The sequence below is a fragment of the Lipotes vexillifer genome, unplaced genomic scaffold (genome assembly GCF_000442215.2).
Source record: "Lipotes vexillifer unplaced genomic scaffold, Lipotes_vexillifer_v1.1 scaffold474, whole genome shotgun sequence".
In the NCBI taxonomy this organism is placed as follows: Eukaryota; Metazoa; Chordata; class Mammalia; order Artiodactyla; family Lipotidae; genus Lipotes; species Lipotes vexillifer.
In genome coordinates, this window is record NW_006772385.1 from 2,249,371 (window position 1) to 2,270,247 (window position 20,877).

At 42.2% G+C, this 20,877-nt stretch overlaps 1 protein-coding gene across 1 annotated transcript in view; it reads left to right on the forward strand.

Moving 5' to 3' along the window:
* Nucleotides 1-972: 972 nt before the first annotated feature.
* The window catches only part of ABCB4 (ATP binding cassette subfamily B member 4), a 75,061-nt gene continuing 55,156 nt past the window's right edge, over nucleotides 973-20,877 (forward strand). Inside the window, exons 1-7 of the mRNA XM_007447469.1 lie at nucleotides 973-1,055; nucleotides 5,250-5,304; nucleotides 9,146-9,296; nucleotides 15,045-15,102; nucleotides 16,412-16,603; nucleotides 17,927-18,098; nucleotides 19,695-19,819. Of these exons, the coding sequence (XP_007447531.1) occupies nucleotides 973-1,055; nucleotides 5,250-5,304; nucleotides 9,146-9,296; nucleotides 15,045-15,102; nucleotides 16,412-16,603; nucleotides 17,927-18,098; nucleotides 19,695-19,819 (836 nt within the window). The remainder of the gene's footprint in view (nucleotides 1,056-5,249; nucleotides 5,305-9,145; nucleotides 9,297-15,044; nucleotides 15,103-16,411; nucleotides 16,604-17,926; nucleotides 18,099-19,694; nucleotides 19,820-20,877) is intronic.

Below are 20,877 nucleotides of genomic sequence, written 5' to 3' on the forward strand. Positions count from 1 at the left end.
AAGTCCCTTCCAGCCCTAAAGTTCTGTGTCTCTAAGAATTAAGAGGGCACGGACAGAGAGAAGCTTAATGTGATGATTCCAGGTGGCCCTGCCCAGCTCTCGTCCTCCCTGGAGATGGTTGGGTTTGGTGCCCCGGGGACCAGACCTGGGGATGCAGAAGCGGGAGGCGAGCCTAGGGGTCTTTCTTGGTCCTCGACTGTCCCATGATTAGTGAGCGTCTAGAAACTGTCCTCCGCATGGGTTTAAAAAGAACACTGAGCGCCGAGGGAATGTGACAGTCACTTTGGAGGGCTCGGGTGGCCAGCCGGGCGAGGCTTTCGGAACACCCGGCGGCACCGGGCTGGTCGCGGGCTTATCAGCAGCAGCTGGGGCAGCGGGCCTGGGGCTGGCTGCTCGCCCGGGTGGGCGGGGGCCGGCGGGGCACCTCCGGCGGCGAGGGCGGCGTGCCGGGCCCTTCTCTGCGCTTGGCCCGCCGTGTGAGCCGGGCGGGCGGCGGCGGGAGCGGCTCCTGTGGCCCGGGGGCCCTAGCCGGCCCCAAGCGCGCTGGGGGGGGGGGGGGGGGGCGGGTGTCTGAGACTTAATAAATGAGTATCTTTCCCCTGATTAAAGCTTTAATGTCCTGCTCAAAATCCCCCAATAGGAGGGCCCAAAGCGCGCTGGGGGGGTGGGGGGTGGGCGGGGGTGAGGCCGCCGCGAACAAAGTCCAGGCCCCGCGGCCGCAGCCCTGGTGCGCCCAGCAGCTCGGCCAGAGACGCGCGAGGTCCCAGGTGAGGGGCGCGCCGGCTCCGACCGGGGGACTCCGGGGATAGTGGGCTCCGGGCGGCGGCAGCGCGACCTCCACGCGGCGTCCCCGGGCCCCGCGCCCTGTCAACCTGTCCCGATCCCTCTGCAGGGTCTGCGAGGAGGCTGGTCGACCTCCCCGCAGTGGGTGGGTGTTCTTGACCTGAGACTGTGGTTTGTCCCTAGGCTGAGATGGATCTAGAGGCGGGAAGGCTCGCAACAGTCCGGATGCCCAAGAAAACGGAGGACGAATTTGAACGTGGCAGCAGCAGCAGGTACATAACCCGCAGCCGCCGCTTTTCCGCGACACGTGAATCCGCAGGGCCAAATCTGGCTGAGGGAAGAAACTGAGAAAATCCGATGATGCCTTTGGCCTTTGGAGCTTCCGTACAGTCTTGTCTGAGGTTCTGACCTTACCCAAGGAGTGTCACTGAGGCTTCTTTTGCAACAGGCTCAGGAAGAAGAGGATGTGTTTCAAAGTGCCCGCTTCTCTGTGCGGGGTGATTCGATGAATATGTGTGGCGTAACATTCCTTGCCTTATGTAACTCAAAACTTTTCCGAAAAACTTTCATAAACATCATTTGATCTTTTATGCTTGCAGAGCATCAGACGTGTGCCGTTGATGGTTGTGCTTTTTAAACAAGCGTAGTGAAGCAGAAACCTCCTTCCTCCCCCTCGTTATTCCTCTTCCCCATTTTACCCATCCCACCCCCCTCCTCCCAGCACCAGGCTGTTCCGTCTTTCTCCCCTGTGGGTGGTGAGGGGTGAAGGGGGTAGGGGCACCTGGAGCAGCCTCATTCTTCCTAACCTGTGCTTCCAAAGAGATTTTTGTTCAGATGCAAGGGGGAAACCTCTTTCTTGAACGTCTTCCTTCCTGTGACTGGCTCTTGGGTTCCCAAAGGCCCTTGTTGCCCACACTTCACGGACCTAAGTAGGGGCAGAAGCAAACCAGTCAATGACATGTTGTCAATGTCCCGCTTTCACCGTGGGAATAGTGAATCACTTTCGCCTTCAGCCTCAGTTTATGAGACTGTTGTGGTCTCTGAGTTCATGCCAGGCCACCCAGAACTAATTGAACTGTGTCATCCAGTGATCACCCCGAGGGACAAATTTTATCAGGTTCTGTAGTGTGTCCTCAAGCTGCAAGGGACCTGATTAGTCAACGGAAAACATGCCTATCTGGTGGTTCAACTGAGGCATTATTTTTGTCTGTTAACGTCTTCATACAGTGATCTTGCCTTATTCCTTCTACGTACCATGGTATTCATTCATAGAAAATTTGGCGTGCCACATAAAATTGGTATTATTTTTGCTAGAAAATAATTGATATTCTTTCTACTAGAAAAATGTGGGTTTCGTCAGCTGACAATTTAGACTGGGATTGACTGTGAATCTATAAATAGATGGCATTTTCTGGAAGAAGGCTATTTATGTATTGCACTGGCTGAACATTTGATGAGTGTACAGAGGGGTTCTCCTGCAAAAGGTGCAGTGACAGAACCCAAGGAAGTTCTCAGAATTGGAGCTCACAGCCTTGTGTTGGAAAGAAGACAGTTCAAAAGAGAAATACAAAAAGCTAAGAATAAGTTGAAACTGTGATTATGAAATTAAGTGTAAGGAGACAAATTTTTATAAAAAGCAGACTAAAGCTTATACATTAAAGGAAGTTCAGCTCACTTCAGTTATCTAGGGCAAATTGAGAGTTAGTTACATGCTTGTTGCAATCATGCTGTCATATTTGAACATATTTCATTGCAGATGTCTGTCCTTTGATTTTAGCGAATGTTCTAGATAATTTGGGATCGAGTCCTATGAGTAAAACTTTGTCACCTACCTGGACATTTAAGCTAAATAAATTCATTTTAGGTTTTAAAAAAAAAAGTCAGCTCTCCTAGAGTTCGCATTTATTGTATGGAAGATAGATATAAATAATACATATGCTGAATATGTAAACTACAGCAAATGTTAGAAGGTAATGAATGCTATGGAAAAGCATTAATCAAGGCTAAAGAAATCAGGAGTGCAAAAAGGAAGTCATTTGCAATTTTAAGTAGGGTGGTTAAGGGAGGTTTTATTGAGAAGGCAATATCGGAGCAAGAACTTGAAAGAAATGAGAGAAGTGTGTAGCATCTGAGGGAGACCATTCCTGGCAGAGGCAGTAAAGACCCTGCGATGGGAGCATGTCTGGAAGGTTCACAGAACAGAGACACCAGCGTGGCTGGAGCAGAGCAAGCAGCAGTGCGAGCGGGCACTGTGGTCAGAGAGGTGACAAAGAAACATCATGTGGGGCCCTAGAGGCTAATGTAAGGATTTGGCTTTTACTTTGAGAAAAGTGGAAGCCATTGTAAGTCTTTGAGCAGAGGAGTAGCATGATATGAATTGAGAGTTTTTAAAAAATCTGCGTTATTGATGTATAGTTGATTTACAATGTTGTGTTAATTTCTGCTGTACAGCAAAGTGATTCAGTTATGCATATATACGCATTCTTTTTTTATTCTTTTCCATTATGGTTTATCACAGGAGGTTGAATATTCCCTGTGCTATACAGTAGGACCTTGTTGTTTATCCATCCTATATGTAATAGTTTGCGTCTGCTAACCGCAAACTCCCAATCCATCCCTCTCCCCACAACCCTTGGCAACCACATGACTTGAGTTTTTATTTTATTTTATTTTATTTTTGTGGTACGCGGGCCTCTCACTGCTGCGGCCTCTCCCATTGCAGAGCACAGGCTCCGGATGCGCAGGCTCAGCGGCCATGGCTCACGGGCCCAGCCGCTCCGTGGCATGTGGGATCCTCCCAGACCGGGGCACGAACCCGCGTCCCCTGCATCGGCCGGCAGACCCTCAACCACTGTGCCACCAGGGAAGCCCTGAGTTTTTAAATGATTACTCTGACTACTGTGTTGAGGAAAGACTAAAGTGGGCATAAGTGGAAGTGGAGAAACAAGGCAGAAGTTCTCCTGGCTATTGGGATAGCCATAAAATTGGTGAGCAGTGGTTGAATTCTAGATGTATTTTGAATGCAGAGTTGACAAGATTTCCTGACACCACTCCCTGTAATCATTCAGAAGGGTGGCCTTTACTAATTTTATTTTATTATTTATTTATTTAATATAAATTTTAAAATTTAATCTTATTTATTTTTGGCTGCGTTGGGTCTTCGTTGCTGCGCGCGGGCTTTCTCTAGTTGCAGTGAGCGGAGGCTACTCTTTGTTGCGGTGTGCAGGCTTCTCATCGCAGTGGCTTCTCTTGTGGAGCACGGGCTCTAGGTGCATGGGCTTCAATAGTTGTGGCACACGGGCTCAGTAGTTGAGGCTCGCGGGCTCTAGAGCTCAGGCTCAGTAGTCGTGGTGCACGGGCTTAGTTGCTCTGCATCATGTGGGATCTCTCGTGACCAGGGCTCAAACCCGTGTCCCCTGCGTTGGCAGGTGGATTCTTAACCACCGCGCCACCAGGGAAGTCCCGGCCTTTACTAATTTTAGGTCAATATGTATGATCTTAGCAAGTGAAGGATTAATTGATCTGGAGGACACTGTTAACATAGTCATCTTCCCTCTGTGTGTGAGCTCTGCAAGACAGGTGACCATTTCCCGGTTATCCAGAGATTCCTATAGTAACTTGAATGGTTACCTTTGCACTTGGTGATTGCCTTGCAGTCAAAACTGGATAATTTCGACAATTTGTGGACATCACTATTTTATATTTGAAAGTATAATGTTGATACCGTGAGAAAACCATAATTCAAAAAGAGACATATACCACAATGTTCACTGCCGCACTATTTACAATAGCCGGGACATGGAAGCAACCTAAGTGTCCACTGACAGATGAATGGATAAAGAAGATGTGGCACATATATACAATGGAATATTACTCGGCCATAAAAAGAAACAAAATTGAGTTATCTGTAATGAGGTGAAGTAAGAGTGGTTTAGAGTGAAGTAAGTCAGAAAGAGAAAAACAAATACCATATGGTAACGCATATATATGGAATCTAAAAAAAAAAAAAAAATGGTTCTAATGAACCTAGGGGCAGGACAGGAATAAAGATGCAGATGTAGAGAATGGACTTGAAGACATGGAGGAGGTGGGGAACGGTAAGCTGGGACAAAGTGAGAGAGTGGCATGGACATATATGCACTACCAAATGTAAAATAGATAGCTAGTGGGAAGCAGCCGCATAGCACAGGGAGATCAGCTCGGTGCCTTGTGACCACCTAGAGGGGTGGGATAGGGAGGGTGGGAGGGAGATGCAAGAGGGAGGAGATATGGGGATACATGTATACATACAGCTGATTCACTTTGTTATACAGCAGAAACTAACACACCATTGTAAAGCAATATTACTCCAATAAAGATGTTAAATATATATATATAATATTGAATATGATAACTACTCAAATTTATATTCAATTGAAATATTTTGTAACAGTTTTAAAATTCAGTCAATTATATTTTTTTTACAGCAAACAAGATAAGGAGAAAACGAAGAAAGTAAATTTGATTGGACCATTAACATTGGTAAGCTGTGAAATATTAAATATGAATAATTCCTGCCTTCATTTAAATTTGATGTCTTGGATCCATAGTTCTAGCAGTACTTGAAGACTGTCTATAGGCAGCAATAGGTTTTCCTTGCTGCACCTGTGCTGTCCTGGATTGGCTCATTGTAGTTAATGGCCCACATTCTCAATATGGATGATAAAAGAGGTAGGGATAGGCTGGCCGTGAAAGCAGAGCTAACTGATGTACTGGGAAATTGAAAATAGGACTTGTGTTCGTAGCAGCATACAAACCAACCAATTTCAGGAAAATGCATCTCAGCACTTGTTTCACAAAAAAACCCAAATTTAGTTTAAAATAAGCTTGCATATAAAGAGATTGTTAACTACAGAAAATTGTAAATGATTAAGAAATTTATTATGTTCACGTTGGCTTCCAGGAAAATTGATTAAATATGGAGTTACTATTAGGGACTCAGATATGTTTACAACAATTCTCAGTGGTTTTCTGCTGGTCCAAGGCAAGCCAACATATTTTTGGATGAAGTTGAATCTGTTTTTCGTTTGTAATATGTCTTACATAGGGGACCCATGAAAGTGTTTGCCCACTGTTGGTGAATATGATGTGTTTCAAACTATGACGGCCATTTTTTGATAGCATAGAAGTTGGTATTAAGCGGCATGTCAGCTGAAGCCTCCAACTTATTAAGTAAAGGATGAGAGGACACCAAAACGTCCACACGCTGGAGCATTGCTGCATTCGTCTCATGTCGCCATAAAGCCCCTGTTCATTCTCTTCTCCCTTATGCTTGTGATGTTTTTGTTTAAAAGTCTCAGTAAGGGTAACATTTTTTCAATTTAGTACTTTAGAGAATAAATTGTTTGTGAAACTAAATCTGGTTTTAATGCATAGGTTTTATTTTTATTTATTTATTCATTTATTTTTATTTATTTTTGGCCACGTTGGATCTTCGTTGCTGCGCGTGGGCTTTCTCTAGTTGCGGTGAGCGGGGGCTACTCTTCGTTGTGGTGCGCGGGCTTCTCACTGCAGTGGTTTCTCTTGTTGCGGAGCACAGGCTCTAGGCGAGTGAGCTTCAATACTTGTGACTCGCGGGCTCTAGAGCGCAGGCTCAGTAGTTGTGGTGCACAGGCTTAGTTGCTCTGCAGCATGTGGGATCTTCCCGGACCAGGCATCAAACCCGTGTCCCCTGCATTGGCAGGTGGATTCTTAACCACTGTGCCACCAGGGAAATCCAGTGCACAAGTTTTAAATCTGCCTCGTAGAGAAAACAAAATGTCACTAACGTTAAAGTAGAAACAATCATTTGAATCTAAAAGTTTCACCTTAAGTTAAATTTAAGTGTAATCTTTTTCACCCTCTGAATAGATTTTTTTGCTGTTGTTCTGCTAGAGGTTCAGGACAAAACTGTTTTTTTTGTTGTTGTTGTTGTTTTTCTTTGTTTTCTGTTTTTGCGGTATGCGGGCCTCTCACTGTTGTGGCCTCTCCCGCTGCGGAGCACAGGCTCCGGACGCGCAGGCTCAGCGCCCATGGCTCACGGGCCCAGCCGCTCCGCGGCATGTGGGATCCTCCCGGACCGGGGCACGAACCCGCATCCCGTGCATCGGCAGGCAGATTCTCAACCACTGCGCCACCAGGGAAGCCCAAAAGTGTGTTTTTTAATAGGAGATAGAATGCATTCTTTTTGTTGAAAAATCACTGAAAACAGATCTAGGTTTACTTAGGGTATTCCTGTGAAATTCATGGAGTTTTAAATTGAAGCTTGGAGACAAAGTTTTATTTAATTAATATGAAAAACTTTTAAAATTGAGGTACAATTAACATATTACATTATATGACTTTCAGATGTACCATGAAATGCACTTAAAACATTCCTCAATTTCACATAAATGTTCACTGAAGGAACATTATATGACAACCTGCTCCTGTGCTTGAACTGTGGTCCATAGACCCAAGGGCTCTATCTCCCTTCCACAGGAGCCATAAAACGAACCTTGGGGACACTGGTCCCTTTTGTAGCAGTTTTAGGGGCCCTTCCCCACTTGTCCTTGACTTTACCTGCTCCCTTTGTTCCACTCCAGGCCCCACCTGTCTTCTGACCCTTTGTCTCTTTCAGCACTCTTGCTTGCCCTACATGCTTGATGATGGAATGTGGTCTCCCAGACTGAACCCCTGGAACTCTTTGAGAACAGTTTGCACACACACCCCTCACTCCCCGCCTTGTGCTTTTAACCTCAGGGTGCCCCTGCATAGTGACCCCGTCTGACTCAGCCTGCACTCTCAGTGATCCCACTGCACCAACCCTGACTCATCATCCATTCTCCTGATCCCTGTACCCCAGAGTGGGTGGTGTGAGGGAAATGGGCAGAAGGAAAGGTTAAAAAGACAGTAAGGATGCAAGGGACAGAGAGGAAGGTATAGAAATGGAAAACTTATAGACGGAAGATGTAGTCTGGAGGGCAGAGGAAGAGAGAAGAACAAAGAGAGAGAGCCGTAGTTCAGTGAATCAGAAATGGTGAGAAAACCATTGTGGGGCAATTGTACTCGGTACAGATGTAAAAAAAAAAAAAAAAGAAAGAAAAAAAGAAATGGTGAGAAAAAGTGAGAAATTGGAGAGGACTAACAAAGATGGTGAGGGACAAAGTGTTTTGGGAAAGTATGACACTGATTGGCTGGTTAGTTCTTGGGTGTTGTGCACTTCACTGTAACAACTGGTATCACCCCTCTCCCCTGTAGGTGGTACCAAGTCCAAGGATGTTGGTGTGGCCCACCAGGCCTTTTAGACCTTTCTCTAGTATCGTCTTCCACGCTTTGTACTGTGCACTCAGGAATTCCACTGCGTGGAGTCACCTGAGCACTCGTGTGGTTTCTAGTCCCCCTGCTGTTCTAAGCCTCAACATCCTCCACTTCCTCTGCACTTCCCCTTTCTTCTTCAGCTAATTCCCCCTTACCTTTCAAGATTCTACAATGAGCGTCATCTCCATGAGCAAGTCTTCCCTAAAGCACACACTCAGGCGCTCCTTAATGTTTGTTGCACTTCACTGTGGAGCTGCCTTCTAAAAGCGAACTTAAACCTCTTAAAGGGATCTTATCCTCAAAACAAAGAGGATCTGTTCCCCCCAACCACTTCATAATTCTCCCTTTGAACTATTCTGAATGTCTTTCTTTTAAATTTTTATTTATTTATTTTTGGCTGCATTGGGTCTTCGTTGCTACGCGCAGGCTTTCCCTAGTTGCGGCGAGTGGGGGCTGCTCTTCCTTGCGGTGCGCGGGCTTCTCATTGCAGTGGCTTCTCTTGTTGTGGAGTACGGGCTCGAGACGTGCAGGCTGAGCACGAGCTTAGTTGCTCCGTGGCATGTGGGATCTTCCCAGACCGGGGCTTGACCCCATGTCCCCGACATTAGCAGGCGGATTCTTAACCACTGTGCCACCGGGGAAGCCCTGCATGTCTTTTTAAAGGACATACTATGTGTGTGTATGTAAATGATGTCTACCCCTAGCTGCTCTTAATTCACTACCTCAGGAGCTCTGGAAAATCAAACGATATTTCTTAAAGGGACGAAACCTTCCTCCCTTCTGATTATATTGCACTTATCCAAATAAGATAGTGATTAAATGGAGTTAGATTGATTTCCTCACAGAATACAAAATAAATAGAATCATGAAATTAATCTGTCAGTGATTGGATTGAAATTCTTTCTTCCCTAATACCTTTATTTGCAACCGTTACAAAAGTACTGACATTAAATGAAAATCTGAAGAATATATCATTGTGAAAAAAGAGAAATCCTGTTACACAAGCCTAGTATTCTTATCTTATCTTTTCTTTTTTTTTTTTTAGTTTCGATATTCTGATTGGCAGGATAAATTATTTATGTCCTTTGGCACTATCATGGCCATAGCTCATGGGTCAGGTCTCCCCCTCATGATGATAGTATTTGGAGAAATGACTGACAGATTTGTTAATATTGGAGGAAACTTCTCCTTTCCAGGTAAGCATTTCTCTATTTAAAAAAAAAATATGTATTTTATATATATGTTTAACTGAGTGGAAGATTAGAAATTGATTTTTCTATTCATCTACTTCATGGTTTGGACATCTGGGTGACTCCAGATATCACACAAGGGGTTGTAACATTCTCAGAAAACTTCCTCAAATACTCATTTAAATTTCAACAAATAGGTGTATGCTATTTGACTTTAAATATAGAATAAGGAAATACCCATCTCCAGGAAGTTTTGCATTGAAATAAAGTAAGGAAGTCAGTCTACGTGAGGACGGTGGAACTATAACAGAGTATGTCTGTGCAGTGTCCATCCCATTAGTGATTACCGATGAGCTTCAGAATACATCAGTTTGCATGGTAGTAGTTCTTAGCTATGCTCAGCTTGTAGGCCTGTTTCTGGTTTTCTTTTTTTATTTCCCCCCATCCTTTTTGCTAAAATTAGACCCACTTTCTGTCTCTAATTTTTGGATCAACAAGGTTGACTGTTACTTGACAAGAATACTAAAGAGTCAATGGACTCAATGTGAAAATGATGTGCTTTGAAACTCACTCAAAGGACTATAATTACTGAAGAGCCAAAGGAGTCCTATAAGTTAATGTCATCCATGTGAGAGGCTGTGTCAACAGCACTGGAGTGCGGTTTCAGTGCACAAAGTTATTTTCATATTAGCCAGATTTAACATAGAAAGGAAGATGTTCATGCTTTCTGCGAAGCATGATAGCTCAGTTCCTCCCAGGAGACCTGTGAGCACTAGGCTGGAGAAGGCCGAGTGAAGCTTTACTGGCACACAGATGGTGGAATAGAAGGAAAACAACTGATAGAGGAAAGGCAGCTTTCATAGTAAAGATGTATGAGAAAAAGTGGACTCTATACTTTAGATGACACTCAGTAAGTGTTTTCAGTGTTCACTGATTGAGAACTACATATTTGCTTAGCATTGTAGGGCTTAATTGTAATTACCTAAGAGAACATGATTGCTTAATTTATACAACAGGAAAAAAAAGCTGTACTTTACATAAATATTGATGAATATTAATGCCTTTTAGAAGTCTAGTAAAAGCATCCTTCAAAAGTTAAATCAAGCTCCTACAAAAATAGTTTATTTACTCTCCAGTACTGTTGTCTCTGAGAAGAACCTCTTTATAATAAAAATAACACCAATAGCAGTAACCTTTCATTGTGTGTAACATGTGCTAGGTCTTATTTCACTTAAGCCTCACAAGAACCATCCCACACAGTAGGTAATATTATTTTCTGTGACACATGAAGACACAGAGGCTTGTCCAAAGTTATGCAGTATTAGGGCAGAATTCAAACCCAGGTCTTTCTGCCACCCCAGCCATGCTCATGACCATATACATTGTACTGCCAACGTAAATAACTTTCTCCTTTAAAAAAATGTGTTTGGGAAAGTTTTAAATGGATTACTTGTGCTTGACCAGTGGCCAGAACTTCAACACCATAAAGGTAAAATTGGAGTAAGATAGGATATTTTAAAAAGCCTTCATGGAAATGAGGAATTTTCTATTTGTTTTCCTTTTACTTCTTATAAGATCTATAAGACACACACACACACACACACACACACACACACACACACACACACACACACACACACAGTACGGTGATGCCTATATTGGAATGCACCAATAAAAAATTGGTCTCAACTCAGGATTTTAAAAAATCAGATTAACGAATGAGTGGATAAACAAAATGTGTTATATACATACAAGGGAATATTATTCAGCCTTAATAAGGAAGTTCAGACACCTGCTACAACATGGTTGACCCTTGAGGACATTATGCTAAGTGAAAAAAGCCTGTCACAAAAAGACAATTATTGTATTATTCCACTTAATATAATAATTATTATATTATTCCACTTATATATCTATAGTAGCCAAATTCATAGAAACAGAAAGTAAGATAGTGGTAGCAGGCTTGGGGGAGGAGAAAATGGGGGTTGTTGTTTAATGGGCATAGTTTCAGTTGGGGGAAGGTGAAAAAGTTCTGGAGGTTGGTTGTACAACAGCATGAATATATTTAACACTGCTTAACTATACACTTAAAATGGTTAAGATGGTTTTGTGTATATTATCACAATTAAATTTTTTGAAAAATCTGATGCAGTGCTCTTATCACAGGGGAGTTGGCATTTGGTTTGGCTTTATTCGTCCTATTTTTGTTTTTGCTAACACCACAGTAATTCCACAACTTTTTTATTTGCAGCAGTTTGCTTGTCTTTTCTGCGTTTCTAATTATGCAACCGTACCGCTTTGAAGCTCGAATGGCAGACAGGTGCCACGTACTGTGCCCAGGGCTAAATTCAAGGTCTCTCTGGGGCACGGCATGAGCTTACTTACAGACCTGTAATACCTGGAGTGATAAACTCACCCGAGTTGCCAACTTAGTTTCAGTGGCCTCCAAATTAAATGACACTTGGTCCTTTACAGCCACATTTGTCATTAGGCATATTAGCTGTCTTGGAGGGTTTGGAATGGGAAGTACCTCAAATGTTATTAATTCCAACGTAGTAGTGTAGTAGTGTGTGTACAGATAATATTCCCGTGCCTCTTTGGAGAAGACGAAGTTGTTATATTTCATACTCAGAGAGCTCATTGGTATGTTTACATTTGTAGAGTTTAGCAAAAATCCTGGGGATTGAGAGTAGATAGAGTATTCAGCTGTACTTAGCTGAGCTCGCTAGCTCATCTCATAGAGATGATGTTATTTAGAGTCTGTTCTTTAGAATCGTTGGATTCTTGGACAGCTAGAGTAAATAGGAGCCAAATGAGAAGGGAATGTTAGAAGAAAAAAAGGTTTAATTACAGGAGGGCCTGACGGTGACTTACTGGGAGCAGAGCCCATCCTTGTCAACAGAATAAAGGCTCCGTGACAAGGTTGTTCCCTCACAATGACTCAGTTGTGCAGAAACTATGCATAAAACAATCCTCATCCAAACCTTAAGAATGGAGTCATAGGAAACAGTTTTTCTGCAGAGTCTTAGGAACCTGATATTTTATGCCAAGTCTCTGTGACTGTAATAATGTAGGAGGTTCTGTGGAGAAATCAATATACCCTGCGTGCCCTTGCATTGCCACATAGATGAGAGGAAAAGGCAGTTTTGAGCCCCAGTTACCTTAATTAATTACCCACACTGCCAAAGCTGCCTGGACATGCACCAACTCTGTCCTGTGCTGAGTGTTTCTATATAATAAAAGAAGTCCTGGGCAGAATCAAGGAAGGCAGACATTGATTTACTTTGAGACTCAGAGTGACCGTATGTAATGTCTCCCCATGTAATCCTTAAGGTATACATTCATTATTTAGGCCCTGACCAGCTTATGACTTTGGGCAAATTACTTAACCTCTATAATCCCTACTGTTCTCACCTTTGAAAGGTAGACTTACTGATAGAATTAAATGAGACAGTTTATGTCGAGTGTCTGGAACATAAATATTGGGGGAAAACTAGCTGTAAGAACTCGGAAATGAAACAACCACTCTAAGATTCTGTTTCCCCATCTATGAAATGGATGAATTATATGGGAGCTCTCTAAAATGAATAGGCGGCTTCTAGAATTCCCCATTTCCTCATTATGGGAGGCATTCAGGCAGACTAGGAGTTCTGCATCCTGGAACATTAGAATCAGTTGGGGACACTTTTTAGAATTATGATCTAGACTCAGCCAGAGGTTCTGATTCAGCTGGTCTTGGATGGAGCCTGGGCATCTATATTTTTTTCACGCTCCCCACGGGATTCTAACGGGCAGACAGCGTTGTGAAGCATTCAACCACATAACTACTTAAAGACTGTTTAGGAGACTGAAGCCTAATAGGTAGCATCTGAGAAGCCCAGGTTGAGGCCTTTTCCAGAACTAATTCCATGAGATTCCCAGGTCTAGAATTCCAGATTTCGTTCCATGACTCTTCCAGGAACGAGACATCAACACACATTTGCCTCACCTTTGTCGTCAGGCAGCAGAAACTCTTGGTTTCCTAAGTAAGAGCTTTGGGGCTCCTACGGTTACTAACCCAGAATTAGATTGCCATTCTTGGCCTGGGACTCTGAGAAAGGAGCAGGTCAAACTTGGATTGTTTGTAGATTCTTATTTCCTAGGAGGGAGGGTCAATCTGGGTTGTAATACTGGTGTTGGAGGGGAGTAAAGCTCAGTTCAGGATTTCACCTGATTCCTACGTTCAGGGGGAAACAATAGCCAGGTACCCATATATCTGCAGGTTTCCTGTGGCTTTGAACAATAGTGTCTACAAATACCACAGCTTTCGGATAGCTTGTCTGCCTGTAATTCGAAACACGGTTCCAATGTAGCATATCAAAGGTGTCAGATTTATGAACTCAGGAAGGAAATGAGCTTGCAAAACTGAACCAATAAGAACAGAAGTAAAATACGGTCCGATTCCTCAAGGATCTAGTAACTGATAAAGAGCTAGATTAATAAGCAGAAACACTTCACTATGAACATCCGTAGAAAGAACAATCCTGAGGGAAAAATTATGCCACCATCAGGGCCACATGCCTGGTAATTGATCCTGACAGTAGTTTAAAATAAATTTCTACCTTATTTTCCTTGGGAGGAAGATAAGAATGGTAACACAGCACCCAGAAAACATGATCTAAGGCTAGAACAAAGACTAGTTTCTCTGCTAGCATCATGGTAAATGGGAAATGCCCACCCCGGTGTGCTTTCTCATCAATGCTGTGGTGACATTTTATCCTATTATTATGTGAATGCAGTACATATGGGCTGCTTCCTTTTTAGTTTTTCACTTTGTGTTTTTGAAAAAGTGAAAATAAGTCATTACCACATGAATCAATCACTGTAGTATAGTGTCAGGAGCTGTATGGTATAGTGTTAGGACTCTCAGCCTACTTGCTAGCTGTGTGACTTTGGGTAAGTTACTTTATCTCCCTGTGCTTCAATTTCTTCACCTGTAAAATGGGAATTTATGAACTAGTCCTACCTCACAGAGTTGCTGTGAAACTTAAACGAAGTAATGCCTGTAAAGTGTTCAGAACAATGCCTGGCATGTAATAAATGCTCAATAAATCCTAGCTATTACTAAAACGTGTAAACCAGAAAAGGCACATTGACATTTTTATCAAATTAGTTCAAATTAAAAGACAATTTCCTTCCAGTTAATACTGCTTTAAAAGTACCAGGACACGGAATGCAGGATGGTGACCGAGTACCAGTGATCCACTGACTTGCCTTTGAGCAACTCAGCTATCTTTTCTTTTCTTTAACTTTTCTTCCTTTGCCATGAATGTAATTCAGCCTTTCTATTACTTACGTCGTGAGGAAGCATGTAAGGGAAAACACACACATGTAGTAAAGTAAAATCAAAAGAAGCAAGTATGTGGAAAGTGCTTTGCGCCACTAAGAAACAAAGTGCCCCTTAAATCTTGTGTTTTCTATGTGGACCATTTCTATTTTCCTCCTCTGCCTTCCGTATGCCCTTTGTCAGCTCCTCTCTGCTGCCTTAGGAAGCTGCTTTGCTTCAAGGCCCAAGACCTCTAGGAAGGGGGCTGAACCTGGGAGGGCTTAACTTCCCCCAACTGGACCCTAAATGCACCTAAACCCTTGGGCCCTTTACATGAGCCAAATGAAAAGAGTGACTTGAGAGTGAAAAGGAAAGAGAAAAAAGATTTTGAAAACCTGGCAGTGCCTTTCAAAAATGTCTTATTTTTGTTTTGTTTTGTTTTTATTTAGTGAATTTTTCCTTGTTAATGCTAAATCCAGCCAGGATTCTGGAAGAAGAAATGACTAGGTAATTGGCTAATATATGTATATATACATATGTACTTCTTTGTGGTGTACTTTTAAAAACATTTTATTTGAAAATAATTTCAAGCTTACCAATAGTTTTAAGAATGTACAAAGAGTCCTTATATACGGTTTACCCTTCGTTAGACTCTTCAACCTATTGTTTTCATTTATTCCCCCTCCCCTGCCATTTAAATAAGCTGCACAGAGTATGACCCTTTACTCATAAATTCTTCAGCATGGTTCCTAAGAATAGGACATTCTCTTTACAACCACAGTACAATTATCAACCTCAGTACATTTAATATTGATACAGTACTTTGATCCAATCTACCATCTGTATTCCAATTTTGTCCGTTGATCCGGTAATGTCATTTATGGCATTTTTCCCCTCATTCAGCCTTCTTTGTAGAAATCCCAAAAGCCTGTCACATAACGTTTGTATGTTTACTTATCAATTAATGCTGCTGACTTAAATGAGTACTGTCTGTTTGCCATAGCAGGCCTGAAAGGCTTCTATCTGGAAACAGTTTGTAAAATGATGAAGAAAATATATTTGAGAGTATTGAAATTGAATTTATTACTTTTAAAGATAGTAACTTTGGGGACTTCCCTCATGGTCCTGTGGTTAAGACTCCACGCTTCCAATGCAGGGGCACAATTTCCATCCCTGGTAGAGGAACTAAGATGCCACATGCTGTGGGGCGTGCCCAAAAGATTAAAAATAAAAATAAATTAATTAAATTAAAAAAAATAAAGATACTAACTTTCCTCTAATTTAGTTAAGACTTCACTCCAAATTGCTTTGAATTCATGACATTTTTGCATTCTATTTTTAAAGCACCTTTCAACTTCTGCCAATTAGGAAGAGGGTTTTTTGTTCTTTGTGTAAACAGTACGGGAAAACTTATACTAAGAACCATTTTGCATGCTCAGTCTGTTTAGTCCTGTATTTGCACTGTGGTGCACTTTTTAAGTACAGTAAGATATGCAAGTCTAGAATATGAATTGTGAAAGAGTCAAATTGTGTTTACAAACTGTCAATGTCAGTTTAAAAATGGTTCATGAACACCATTATATTTTTGCAGTTAACCACAAAACTTTATTTTACCTTTGGCTGATAATTCAAGTGGATAGATTTGCCATTATCCTCTTGTAATTTAAGAAAAGAGAAAAAAATTAATGTGTGTTTGTTACAATGTCCTACACGGTCTTTGTGATCTGTCTGTAAATTGACTAATTCCCAGTTCTGAATATTTCTCCCCAAAGAGATAAAGACTATATTTAAAGGAAACTTTTGAATTATTTTCCAGATATGCATATTATTATTCAGGATTAGGTGCTGGAGTTCTTGTTGCTGCCTATATACAAGTTTCATTTTGGACTTTGGCAGCTGGCCGACAGATTAAGAAAATTAGGCAAGAGTTTTTTCATGCTATTCTACGACAGGAAATAGGCTGGTTTGACATTAATGACACCACTGAACTCAGTACTCGGCTAACAGAGTAAGTATATTGTTAACACCACACTTTCATAAAGAAATTAACTGCTAAGTATGTAAAAATTTGTCCAAGGAAGATTTTAAATGAAAAAAAATTTTTTTCCTAGACTGAGCATTTGGTGTGTATTGGGAATAGATCATCTGATAGCCATCTTTAGCAGTTACAGCCTATGCCGCAGTGTATTTTCCTTATCTGTTAGTTTTTTTTTGCCTTAGTTATGTAGTAGGCGTATTTGAGGAATGAGCTTACATCCTTTACTTGTTTATCTCTCATGGAGATAAACAGATATTTATCACAGGCCTGACAGATATTGAGGTGACCCTCAAGATGGATGAATGAGTGAATCAATGATTGAATGAATTCACAAAGAGACTTGTCTTAGTACTTGTTGACTCTTCACTTATTCAACAAATATTTGAGGGCCTGTTATGTGCCAAACAGTGTTCTAGGTGTTTGTGATATACCAATGAATGAGGCAAAGATCTCTATCCTCTTGTTGCTTACGTTCCAGCAGGGGGACATAGATGATAAGCTTTTTCTGGCTGGAGGTCCTGGCAGGAGGGTAGTGAGCATATGAGGTCCAAGAGAAGGGAGGATCAGAGCATGTAGGGCCTGGCTGGCCTCAGCTTTGCCGCTGGGCATTTTTGATCTGAGGAGTAGCATATTCAGATTTCCATTTTCAAAGGATCACACTGGCTGCTGTATTGAGAATAGAGTGCGTTGAAAATATCATCAAGGGTAGAAGCAAGGAGCCCTTCCCTATTCCTGTTGCAATGCCCTTCCTAGCTCCTGTTTTTATTTTTATTATTTTTATTTTTTATTTTTTTTGCGGCACGCGGGCCTCCCACCGCCGGGGCCCCTCCCGCCGCGGAGCACAGGCTCCAGACGCGCATGCCCAGCGGCCATGGCCCACGGGCCCATCCGCTCCGCGGCATGCGGGATACCCCGGACCGGGGCACGAACCCGCGTTCCCCCACATCAGCAGGCGGACCCCCAACCACTGCACCACCAGCGAAGCCCCCTAGCTCCTGCTTTTAAACATATTGACTCATACGTTCAAAATGCTAATGCTTCTCTAACAGGATTAACTAATTGAATAGCATCAACTTTTAATGCTATTAACTTCTTAGAAGCATGAACTAATCCTGAATTTCTTCCTTTGTACAGTATTTAGGTGGGGAAAAATGTCATTCAAGAGGCTAAGACTGTGAAAGAGGCTTGCAGGAGTCTGAACGAGTGTTGCCTGTCTGTGTTTGTTAGATGTCTGCTTCACCCTTCTGACTGAAGACCTCCTGCCTGTAACCACTTAGGTGTGATCTTTTTTAGTGACATCTCCAAAATCAGTGAAGGAATTGGTGACAAGGTTGGAATGTTCTTTCAAGCAATAGCCACGTTTTTTGCAGGATTCATAGTGGGGTTTCTCAGAGGATGGAAGCTCACCCTTGTGATAATGGCCATCAGCCCTATCCTGGGACTCTCTACAGCTGTTTGGGCAAAGGTATGTGAAACGTGGGCATTTCCGTGTGCGTTAACCCACGCGGACAGAGTTATTTTTCAATATGCAGGATTCTGGTACTTGTGCAGATCGATGTTAAATGTCATTTGAAACCACATCCAGGACCATGTTGTTAATCTGGTGCTCTAATAAGGAAGATTGTTTTTAATGTGATGCAAAATGTCACAGTTATTACCTCAGTTACATTTTGTTTTCGGAACTGTTGCTACTTTAGGTAAATCTTCTGACATACTAATTTAAATTACATAAATGGTCATGTCCTTATTTCAGGAAACATAATTTAAAAATATGACATTCCTTCAAACTATTGCATGAATATAAAACATTTCAATAAGTTTAGATTTGTCCTATTTATTTTTAATTGTTACCTGACAATTTTGCCTTGCAGTAAAATCCACAAAACCTGTTCTATTTCAATCAACACTCCAGAGTTGAGAAACTTTACTGGCAATTTTTGCTCATTCTGGGGTTGATGATTTACTTAGTAGACTCTGGCATCTCTTTTGTTTCGACTCTTCCTTTACTGTTCTCCTGCAACATCTTGTTTAGCCATCTTATTCAGTAGAATACCTGTGAGTAGGTCTGGAAGTATGGTTTTCAAAGTGATTAAAAATCGTGACACAATAAAAAAAAAGGATGGTGAATCCTTTCCAAGTAGTAAGGTTTTATTTTAGTTTATTTTGCAATTAACAGAGAACAAACAGTAGTAGATACAGAACTCGACACTATTCCCAAAAATCATTCTAGAGAATTATGTGTGGATTTCCTTTTGCTGACTCTGTTACTGAAACAAGTCCGGCTGCTCGCTGCTTAAAAAAAAATCAATACTTACAAAAGTTCGTAGAAAGGAAAGTTACTTTTAATCAGAATGCTGGCAGTCTGGGGAGATGGTGGACTTGGTGTCCCCCAAAAACCAGCTCTGAAGAGTCTGTTCGGTCATGAAAGCTTTTCAATGGAAAAGGGGAAGTAACCTCAGTTAACTGTTAAGATAGGGGGTCAGAATCATCGCCCTCCTCCACTGCGTGCAGGCTTGTGTGAGGGCTTGTTGACCTCTTGTGATCTTTCTTTAGATGTTATCTTGTTCACACAGTTTGTTCACGAGATTATTGAAGGGGAAGCTAGGGAAAAGATCTGGTCATCTGTTAATTGCTTATTCTGCATTTCTACATCTTTGATCTATGGAAAGAACCAACAACTTACACAAAGTATTGTGTGATCAAAAGATCTGAAAGATGTGCTAGTGCCAGAGGTGAGTAGAGCATGGGGGCGCATGGTTTAAGGTTAGCAACAAGACCAAGGGGCCTCCTGCAGAGAGCTCTTTCCTGCAAAGGGCGCTTTCCTGCCAAAAGCTGCTTAGGACTCCTCTTGGGGAGCATATCACCAGGGCGGATCAAATCCGCCCCTTGTAGGGAGTGGAAGCAGCCTTCGGATCGGGTACAGTGAGTGTGGTTTGCTTCATATCTACAGTGTTTGATAAAGAACAGGGTTTGGGAAGAAAAAGTAAGTGAAAGAGTTGATCAGTCTGTCTTTTAACATTTTTCCCCATACAAAAGGCATGAATGTTTCTCTTTTTTCCAGATACTCTCAGCATTTAGTGACAAAGAACTAGCTGCATATGCAAAAGCAGGTGCTGTGGCAGAAGAGGCTCTGGGGGCCATCAAGACTGTGATAGCTTTTGGGGGCCAGAACAGAGAGCTGAAAAGGTCAGAAAGGTTTTTTGTCCACTAGTTCAAAGAACCCACTTTTACATTTTGTTACTTATTCTTTTGTGATGTGTGTCTACTGCTTTCCTTTACCTAATACTAACCCCTCACCCACAAAATATAGGCACCCTTTACTGATGGCTAGAGTTTAACGTCAGACTTTACAGCAGGGTTCTGACCTTTTTATGTTCCATGGACTTCTTTGGCAGTCTGATGAAACCTATGGACTCCCTTCTTAAAATAATGATTTTAAATGCATAACACAAAATACGTAGGATTACAAAGGAAACCAGTTATAGTGAAGTACAGTTATCAAAACATTTTAAAAGTGTCGCATGTGGTCATTACATATCTCTATTCTTTTTTTTTTTTTTTTTTTGCGGTACGCGGGCCTCTCACTGTTGTGGCCTCTCCCGTTGCGGAGCACAGGCTCCAGACGCGCAGGCTCTGCGGCCATGGCTCACGGGCCCAGCCGCTCCGCAGCGTGTGGGACCTTCCCGGACCGGGGCACGAACCCGTGTCCCCTGCATCGGCAGGCGGACTCTCAACCACTGCGCCACCAGGGAAGCCCTCATATCTCTCCTCTTAACCTATTAAATCCTAAGAACTAAATACGGGTCAAATATTTACTGTAATTCAAAGTAGGGTTGCAGGTAAAAGATACTTTAAGATATCTGTAACAGTTGGAACAGTGGTATGAAAATGATCTAGGATTTCTTTTGGCAACACAGTCACAGTTACTGCTAATCATACAGCAGTTTGTTGCCTGCCTTGAGAATTGAAGGAAATGCTACCCATTCAAGTTCCTTAACGGGAGATTCCAGGTGGAGTACCCCTGCTCTAAAGGAACTTGATAGGCGAAAAACTATATGCCAGAACAAAGCCCCCTAATAAGGGCTACTCAGCTCTACTTACATGCCCCAACCAGTTTTCTTTAAATAATAACATCCCCTAATATAGCTGAAGTATGACTCCATGTGAAGAATTTTCTTTTGCCATCCTATGGGACTCCTGATACCCACAACTCTTTTTTTTTTTTTTTTTTTTTTTTTTTTTTT